This window comes from Vespa mandarinia, chromosome 24 (genome assembly GCF_050613455.1).
Source record: "Vespa mandarinia isolate Hongniang chromosome 24, ASM5061345v1, whole genome shotgun sequence".
NCBI classification, from domain to species: domain Eukaryota; kingdom Metazoa; phylum Arthropoda; class Insecta; order Hymenoptera; family Vespidae; genus Vespa; species Vespa mandarinia.
In genome coordinates, this window is record NC_140833.1 from 2985001 (window position 1) to 2995000 (window position 10000).

Here is a 10000-nt window from a genome sequence, read left to right on the forward strand (position 1 = left end):
AATTCCAATTTTATTTATCAAGATCAGTTATTATAATATCATACGAAATATATTACCGAAAAAAAGAATACAATAAAAATTGTTCGTACCCGTTAATTAAACAAATAAAATATACAAAAGTGTAGAAAATTCTTTTTCTTTATTTCTCTTATCTATATATACCAAATGTATATGCATATACATATACATATACATATACATATACATATACATATACATATACATATACATATACATATATATATATATGTATCGATTCAATCGTGTTTGTTTGTTTCGCGATTTGTTAGATTTGTTTTGAAAATTTGACGTAGAAGACTAGAGAGGGAAAAAGAGAGAAACATAGACGTGACAGTGGGTCGGTCGAAAATAAAGTACGGAGGAGGAATAATTCCTCTCTACATATATATATATATACATACATATATACAAACATATGTAGGTACATCATACGTACGTATATAAATATATACATATAAATATACATATATATAATATATATCACGCATACGTTTTCTATATATCTATAGACGGAGAAACAAACACGTAGAAAACTAGACATACGTGTGTATATCAAGGCAACGAAGAGTGGCGGCCCGATCGGCCGAGAGTCAAATCTATCAAACATTCATCGTCAAATCTCCCGTAGATTTTTTTATTGTCCGTGTCGAATTGAAAAGCGACTCTCCGCCTGTCGAACGTCACCGATAGAATGAAGACGTTTCGCTCCGATGTTTGCGCGTTGTCGATCGACCATTTTCTTTTTCTCTTTTTTCTTTTTTTTTTTTTTGCACTCCTCCCCTCCTTCCCCTCCCTCCCTTCCTCCCTCCCTCCCTCCCTCCTCCTCCTGTTTTCTTCCATTTTTATTATTTTTCTTTTATCTATTTGTTTATTTATTTATTTTTCTTCTTTTCCTTTGTCAAAAACTTCAAACCTGATTTGTGCGTTGAGTAAAAAGAAGATACGTGTGTAGATTTATGTGTATGTATTTGTACGTACGTATGTACATTTATGTATGTATGTATGTATTGAACGTATTGGCATAAATGTGGTTAGAGAGAGAGAGAGAAAATAACTATCAATATATATATATATATATATATATATATATATATATATATATATATATATCTGTGTGTATATATGTATGCGTATATATGTGTATGTAAAGGCACTTACGTGATCGATATTAATTTCTCCCTTGTACATGAACTCGACGAGTACTTTGATGTCCGAGAATTTGACGTCGCGCATGATTACGATAGGATCCTTCTCTTCGTATTGCGACAGGATCGTGTCAAAGTAGGTGCTGCATGCCGATAGTACGACCTACGAATAATATAAATATTAATTACTAAACGAAAGAAAAAATATACATATAAAAAAAAACATATACACGTATATATATATATATATATATTAATTAGTATATTAATTGAATTAATTTATTTATTATGAAAGCAAATTAAATGATTTTGTCTATTTTCCTTTTCTTTTACTTTTTTCTTTTCTTCTTTTTTTGAGATCTCGCATACAAATCATACTATGATGATAAGAAGAAAGAAAAAAGAAAAGAAAAGCAAAAGAAAAATCATACGATCATAATTTTGATTTCTATCGTTAAATTTCAAAAGCAAATTGACGTTCAGATATATTTTATGTCCCTTTTTCCTATCGATAAATCGTCCCCTGTTAATACGAACGTAACCCTTAATAAGATCTACGTTAGTTTGTAATATGGCGCACGTCGATCATCGTTAATTATAAACGAAATGAAAATGTAGATTTCGAGAATGGATGCTGTCCCGCACGTTAATAGCACACGTTCGAATGTCCGGACATATTTTCATCGTAAAATGTGAATAAAACGTGACAGAAAATCCACTCCCTCCCTACCTCCCTCCCTCCCTCTATTTCTCTCTCTCCCTCTCCCTTATTTCTTCATTCGCGACTTTTTTTAATAGTGTCGATAATACCTATACGAATGGTGCTTTCATTTTGATCGAAGTACATACGATAATATATATATATATATATACGTATATATATGTATGTATGCATATCCGTATGTATCTGCATATATGTATGGGAATACAAATGTGTTATTCATACATGAGAGATCATCGAGTCAATGGAAGTTTGTTTCAAACGTTTCAATCGTTCGTACGATTAGAACAATTGATTATATCAATGAATGGAGGTGCTTTTATTTTCATCGATAATCTATGAATTGTTTATATGCAGTTTAAATATGTATAAGTTTCAATATTTGTCAGGTTAGATTCGTTAAGTGAAAATTTTGCTTCATATATATATATATATATATATATATATAAATCAAAATTAAAAAATAAAAAAAAATACATTTCAATCGATTAGTACGTTTGATTATCCCAAATAATGGTGATATTTTTTTTTCTTTTCTTTGCTTTTTTCTTTTTTTTTTTTTTTTTTTTTTTGTTAAGATCTAGGAAATATTTTTTGTTATTGTTGTTATTGACTACTATTAGCATATAGTATTCGCCATGTGTATACAATGCTGTTGATTTTTTCGATGGCGATTTCTATGCAGTAGACGATTATGAGAAAGAGAGAAAGAGAGAGAGAGAGAGAAAGTACAATGTATTAATCAAGTTGAAAGGTATGATTCGATCAAAAAAAAAAAAGTATAAGTAATGGACTATTAGAAGAAGATTAGGATTAAGCCGTTGATGTGTTTAGCACAGTTATTTAAAATATTGATAAAATCTGATATGACGTATAAATGAAATTTTTGATTCATTAAAAAGATGTCATATCTAATACACGATAAATAGTCTCAAGTATTCATCGATACGATTATCAAATGTAATAATTAGAATTACGATAGAGTTAATTTTCATTGATTTTGTATTCGAAAATATTCAATTTAAAATTTCGATTGAAACATTCAATTAGATCAATTCGTATAACGAAGCTTTTTCAAATTTTTTATTTAATTTTTTCTAAAAATTCGATTGGCTTTTTTGTTGTATCGCTAAATTAAACAAATATCTTACATACATACATACATACATGCATATATAGATATAAACACATAACGTTTAGATTATGCGATATTTCATAATTTTATTTCTTTTCTTACGAAAGGAATATAATCCTACATTTTCGACTAAATTTTTCATATACATTCAATCCTCTTTCTGATCATATTGTCAAATTACAAAACATCTTGTACATATATACATATATGTATATATATATATATACACACATACACATATGGACTATGCTTTATTTCATATATTTCATTTATTTTCGCATTTGAATCTTCAACATTGATCAATTCGAAAACGAAGCTTGAAATTTAATTTTTCATGTAGATTCAACCCATTTCTGATTATACTGCCAAATCAGAAATACACTGTGTGTGTATATATATATATATATATATACATTTAAATTATGCAGTATTTCATAATTTCATTTATTCTCTTATTCAATTCGATTAATTCGAATAATGAAGCTTCTTACGGAACAAAAAAAAAAAAAAAACAAAAAAAAAAGTATAATGTCAGATCAGATTTTTGACTTAATATTTTCACGTAGTCTCGTTATATATATTTCTGGCTTCATTTAATTCCCTTTTCAGTCGTATATACCTAAATCAGAAGTACATATACTCCGATCGATACAATGATATCTGATCGAAACATTTCGATAGTTAGATTAGTAAGATCTACGTTAATATGCAGAACAAAATGATTATATCATGATCATGTAAACGTTAGCAATTTATAATAACAATGCAATACATTACAAATATATATATATATATATATATATATATATATATATATATATATAAATGATATATTTCTTTCGTCTTTTCCTATTTCTGTTTATTATGAAATAACGCCAAAAAAGAAAAGAAAAAAAAAATAATAATAATAATGAAAAGACACATCAATTTCGTCATAGTGAAGGAAGACTCGATCGAGACGTTTAAAGGAGGGACTTTTAACTTTTCATTTAGTTTCGATCGTATATACGCGCGAGCGTAGAAATAGATGACGAGAAAGGGCCAAGAGAGAGAGAGAGAGAGAGAAGGAGGGTAGGGGATGAGAGGGTATAGAAGGATGAAGAGAATGAGGAAAAGAGGAAGAGTAGTGGAAGGAAGGAAGGAAGGAAGGAAGGAAGGAAGGAAGGTTATCGAAGTCGAAATAAATCAATGTCACGGTGCTTCTTGCCTCGCCGTGAACTTCTTTTTCACGTAGAAACAGAAAGCGAGAGAGAGAGAGAGAGAGAGAGAGAGAGAGAGAGAGAGAGACAGACAGATAGAGATATAGAGATAGAGATAAAGATAGAGAAGAAGAAGATGGGAGAAGGAGGAAGTAAGAGGGAAAGAAGGAAAGAAAGAAAGAAAGAAAGAAAGAAAGAAAATTCGTTCCTTCTCCGTTCTGCTAGAAAATTTTCTTCTTTTATCCTCCACCAATCCCACCCCCACCTCCCACCCTTATTCACCCCCTCTCAAGGATAGCATCGATCGTCTTTTCTCCTTGGATTCGTCTCGTAGCTTCGGAGTTTTTTCCTATCTCTTTCTCTCTCTTGCTTCTTCTTCTTTCTCTTTCTCTTTTTTCACATACACGAACACACACACACACACACACACACACACACACACACGCACACGCACACGCACATACACACATACATACACTGTCTTTTCTCTGTATTCGCGGTATAAAAGTATCACCGCATAAATTTCGTCCGGCCGACAGGCGTTAATTACTCTCAGGCCGGCTGAGAGCACACATACACACAAATATAGACACATACATACATACATACACACAAACACACACACACACACATACATACATACATATAATATCTCTTACACAATTCGTACAATGTACCTAGAAAGTGGTTGGTTGGTTGTACAGCAACAACAACAGCAATAGCAATAGCAGCAAGCAAGCAAGCAAGCATGGAAGGAAGGAAGGAAGCAAGGGTCGAAGGGGTAACAGGGAGAGGGTTTGAAGGGTGTGGGAGCCACGTCGGCGGCGGCAGCGACGAGAGAAGGTGGAGGAGGAGGAGGAGGAGAGGGAGACAGGTTAAACGCGTCTCTCTTTGGAAATCAATATAATCGCCACTTTTATTATCTTTTATTTATTCCATAATTCCTGCGCATTTACGTCTCGTCGCCGTCAATAAAAACGGAAACGGCCGGCCGTAAATACGTGCGCTTTAATTACGTTCGCTGACTGTCCTCCCCCAACTCTCCACCTCCAGCTACATCATCTCCACCCCCTAACCCTCCTCTCCTTCCCACCCTCCATCTTTTTCTTCTCTTTTTTCTTTTCCTCCTTTTCCTCCTCCTTCTCCTCCTCTCTTCACTCCTTTCTTCTCCTACCAATTCCTTTATCTCGCTTCTGTCCAACCACCAACCCACCCAATCCCTATTATCGCCCCATCCCGACGTTTTCTCGTCTTGAAAAAAAAAAAAAGAAAAAAAAAAAAAAAAGAAAAAAAAAAGAGAGAAAGAAGAAAAAACGCAAGAAAAAAGAAATAAAGGAAAGAGAAAAGACAGGAAAGGAACAAGAAAGGAAAGGAGAATGAACGCGGCTCGTAAATTCGAGAAGTTGCGAAGTTCGAAGAAGGTGGGGGAGAGAGGGAACTCGGGGGCAAGGGTAAGAGAGGGAAGAGGAGGGTGGCACCGGGCGGCCGGATAAGGAAAAAAACGGGGGCGGCTTGGGGGGAAGCGGGTGGGGGGGAGGAGGAGGAGGAGGAGGGAGTCTTCTCCGCGGGAGACAGTGGGAACAAAAAAAAAAATGATAAAGAACGAGGAGAAATAATATCTTTTCACTTCGAGAGGGTGGAAGAGTCCGATGTTCCGAAAAGAAAAAAAAAAAAAAAAAAAAAGAAAGGAAAAAAGGAAAAGGAAAAATAAAGAAAAAAGAAAAAAGAAAATGGAACGAAAAGAAAAGAAATGAAGAAAGGAGGACGTGAGTGGGTAGAGGGGTCGAAGTTGATGAAAGAAAATTAAAATTAAGAATAAATTAAAAAGGAAAAAATGGATGGATTGACGGAGGGAAAAAGAAATATGAACGTGGAGAATGTTAAGTACGTCACTCATACGAGTGACGATCGTATATAATGAAAATATTTCGAAAGAAAAATTTTCTTATCGACGATTACGTTCTACGTCCTCGTCGTCACATAGTCGTCTATTATTTATTAGTTTGTATACCTTAAATTTAATTTTATTTTTCTTTTCACTTTTGTTCATTCTTTGTCCTCTCGTTTGTAGTAGGTTTCGTATTAGGAGGAGGAGGAAGAAGAAGAAGTAGAAAAAATAAAAAATAAAGAAAAACAGAGGAAAAAAAAACAGAAAAAAAAAAAAAAACAAGGAAAGAAAAGGGTGCCGCGTGCCGTTTCGTGCGCGGTATTTTCTGGTCGTTCGAAACGAAGAGTGAAAGAGAAAGAGAGAGAGAGAGAGAGAATCACGTTGGTCGTCGTCGTCGTCGTCGTCGTCATATAGTCGTCGACAACGTCGTCGTCGTCTCTTACGTCTCTTCCGTCTCCTTCGTCTATCCCGTCCTTCTCCACCGCAGGTACGAAACATTGCTGCCACGGCTGCCCCGCCCAGTCAATAGCCTGAATATTTAACGTTAGAAGTTCCGTATTGATTTTCACGATTTTTACGTCTCCACAAATAAGGCCGTAAAAGGCCGGTACCTCCTCCTCTTCCTTCTCGAAGAACGGGAGGGAGGGGGGACTGAAGGGGGAGGGGGAAGAAGGAGGCTGACGGGCGGATAGGCTGGTAGGTAGGCAGCAGAGAGGGTTCAAGGGGGTTGAGGCTTCGGAAGACTAGAGAGAGAGAGAGAGAGAGAGAGAGAGAGAGAGAGGAAGAGAGAGAAAGGACGATAGACGCGTTACTTTTCAGTGCCAGCGCGCTATATAACGCTTTATTATGCCGGGGCGCTTTTATGGGGAAATACTGCGATGAAAAAAGACGAAGAAGACGAGCAGACGCATGGAAGTGGGGTGGGGGGGAATAGGGGGAGTGGGTGGTTAGATGGGTGGTAGGTAGGTAGGTAGGTAGGTAGGTAGGGAGGGAGGGAGGGAGGGAGAAAGGAGACCGAAGGTGGGGTTGCTCGAAGGTGGTGGTAGAGGAGAGAATGGGAGAGGAAGGAAAGGGCAGAAGAAGAAAGAAATTGCACTGCCCGGGTTTCATATCGAGTCATTACGATCCCCGGGCACTTTTACCCCCACCACCCCTTTTTATACTCTTCCTATCCTTTTCTCTACTGGTACTACTACTACTACTACTACTACCACCTTTACCTCCACCTCCATCTCCTTCTCCACCCCTACCTCCTCTTCCTTCTCATCCTCCTCCTCCTCCTCCTCCTCTTCTTCTTCTTCCTTCTTTCCATCCCTCTACCTCCCTCCTAAACCCTCTCCCTCCCCCTCACCGCCGCCGTTCACGACGTCTTCTGACATTAAACTTTTTATCGTGCATAACGGCGCTTCGTCTTTTGCCGGGAATGAGAAAAAAAGAGCGAGAGAGAGAAAGAGAGAGGAAGAAGAAAAAGAGAGAGAGAGAGAGAGAGAGAGAAAGAAAAGGGACAAAAAAAAAGGAAAAACGAAAGAAATAAATGGAAAGACCCGTCGGTGGGCTATATCACCCCACCCACCCACCTAACCACCCAACTCCCGTCCTCTCTTTGGCCCCTTCACCCCGTTCTCTCTTCTCTTATTCACCGGCTACCACCTTTTTATCGTCCTCGTCGTCCTCGTCGTTGTCCTCGTCGTTATCGTCGATATATTATCGTATTTGTCGATTTCATTAGCCCTTTTTTCTTCGTTAATCGACATTTTTTTTTCAATCTAATCGTTTTATTACATTTTTACTAATATATTTATGTACGTACGTATGTATTATTTCTTTTTTTATATTCTTAATCCGTCACGTATTAAGATATTCAGATTTCTAATTACATTTTGAAGATTTTATTATGATATTCATAGAAAGAGAAATATTGGATTACTCAAATATAAGTTTTTTAAGATCGATTATTTTATATATAGGTTTTATATATATATATATGTGTGTGTATGTGTGTGTGTTTTCTTTTTTTATATTCTTAATCTGTCAGGTAGTAAAATATTTAGATTCCTAATTACGTTTTTAAGATTTTAATATGATTTTCATAGTTAGAAATATTTGATTACTATTCTAACAGTTTTTTTTATAGAATTAACCCTTATATATATATATATATATATATATTGCATGTATATATGTATGAATATATATAAAAATCGAGAGCATATGAATCCTAGGAAAGATCAAATCATCGCAATAGGATTCAATCTAATAACTAATTAATGTAATAAGTTAGGAATTTTTAACAAAATATAAAGATTTTCGTTAAAAATAATCGACAGATTATGTCAATCCTAATAAGAACAATATTGTTTTTGACTTTAAAAAGAAAGAAAGAAAAAAGAAAGAAATAAAAAAAAAAAAAATAAAATAAAATAAATAAGAAAACAAAAAGATACTTAAAACAGTACGGATTGTTATCGGTGAGTCGTCAGGCGATGATTGTTATTTCAAAGTGTTTTTTTTTTCTTTTTTTTTTTTTTTTTTTTTTTTTTATCTTTTTCTTGACAAAACATACTGTCGGTTTTCCATAGGATAATATTAAAACGAAATACGCGTTATATTACGAGTTAAACTAATTAATGTATTTAACGTTAAGGACATATAGAATTGTGCGTTAATATTAGAAAAATTATAGAACATTTTTTGAATCGTAATTATTAATGTCAATTGGATTACACCACCTGTCTCGTTTGATTGTTACGAAAATAATTCTTATCCGAGTTATAGGAAAGGAGGGGAGGGGGAAGGAGAAAGGGGATGATGTTATAGTGTTCCCTTTTTTTCGATATATTTATAATGATCATTTCCATCATGTTCCGATCTATGAACGCGATTATACTTTTACACCCTCTATACAGCACACCCGCGCACATATATAATTATTAATATTAATACATAATCATTAACGTTTATATACTGCTGCTTTAATCTATACATAACATAAAGGTATCAATGTATGCGTGTAGATATATATATATATATATACACGGTGTTATCTTTTTTATTACTTCTTTTTCTGAATTATTATTAACATCATGTATGTTTTGCTCGGTGATACGACAACGTATTTACAAAAGAAAAAAATAAATAAATAAATAAATAAATAAATAAATAAATAAATAAATAAATGAAAAGAAAAGAAAATAGAAAAGAAATTGAATCGTTAATTCCAAAGAACATTTTTCTCGTTAATTAATTACTTTAAATCAATCTTATCGGCTTATAGATAATGAGCAAACAAGTTTATAAAGTAAATTAGATTCTAGTTTATATCTAATCTTTGAAATATATTACAGGTTTGTATATTATATTTAAATAAAACTTATTTATAATGTTATTGATATTAGCGCATAATTATCATTTTAAAGATATTAGTAATTATTATAATTTATAGTTTTTAATCGTAGAACTCATAAATTTTTGGAAATTATGGAAATAATTCTGAAAAAAGGAACGACTATTTGTGTATATGCAAAGGAAACGAAACAAAATAATTACAAGGAAAAAAAAAGAAAAAAAAAAAAAAAAGAAATAAATAATAACGGCTTGAAAAACACGCTGAGACGAGATTTGTTGAGGTGGCCATTAAAAAAAAAAGAAAAAAAAAATAAAAAAAAAAGAAGAAAAAGAAAAAATAGAAAACCAATAAAATAAAATAAAATAAAATAAAATAAAATAAAATATAAAACTAATCATTACGACTGAAGACGTTAATGTAAAATGAGAAGTAAAGTAAAAAGGAAAGAAAAAAAGGTTAAAGAACAAAAAAAGAAAAGAAAAAAAGAGAGGAAGATACGTCCGATCGATGCGAACACATTGATTATCAATTAAAATTAAAGCAAC

General features: G+C 33.5%; 1 protein-coding gene and 1 long non-coding RNA gene across 13 annotated transcripts in view; one reads left to right on the plus strand and one right to left on the minus strand.

The window, feature by feature from the left end:
* Positions 1-10000, plus strand: part of LOC118442551 (uncharacterized) — a 34476-nt gene that overhangs the window by 21958 nt on the left and 2518 nt on the right. The window lies entirely within an intron of this gene.
* Positions 1-10000, minus strand: part of LOC118442538 (uncharacterized) — a 102096-nt gene that overhangs the window by 9686 nt on the left and 82410 nt on the right. For all 12 annotated transcript variants that reach the window (XM_085663792.1, XM_085663785.1, XM_085663790.1 and 9 more), the window contains one exon: positions 1180-1329. In XM_085663792.1, the coding sequence (XP_085519918.1) occupies positions 1180-1254 (75 nt within the window). In that variant the 5' untranslated portion in view covers positions 1255-1329. The remainder of the gene's footprint in view (positions 1-1179; positions 1330-10000) is intronic.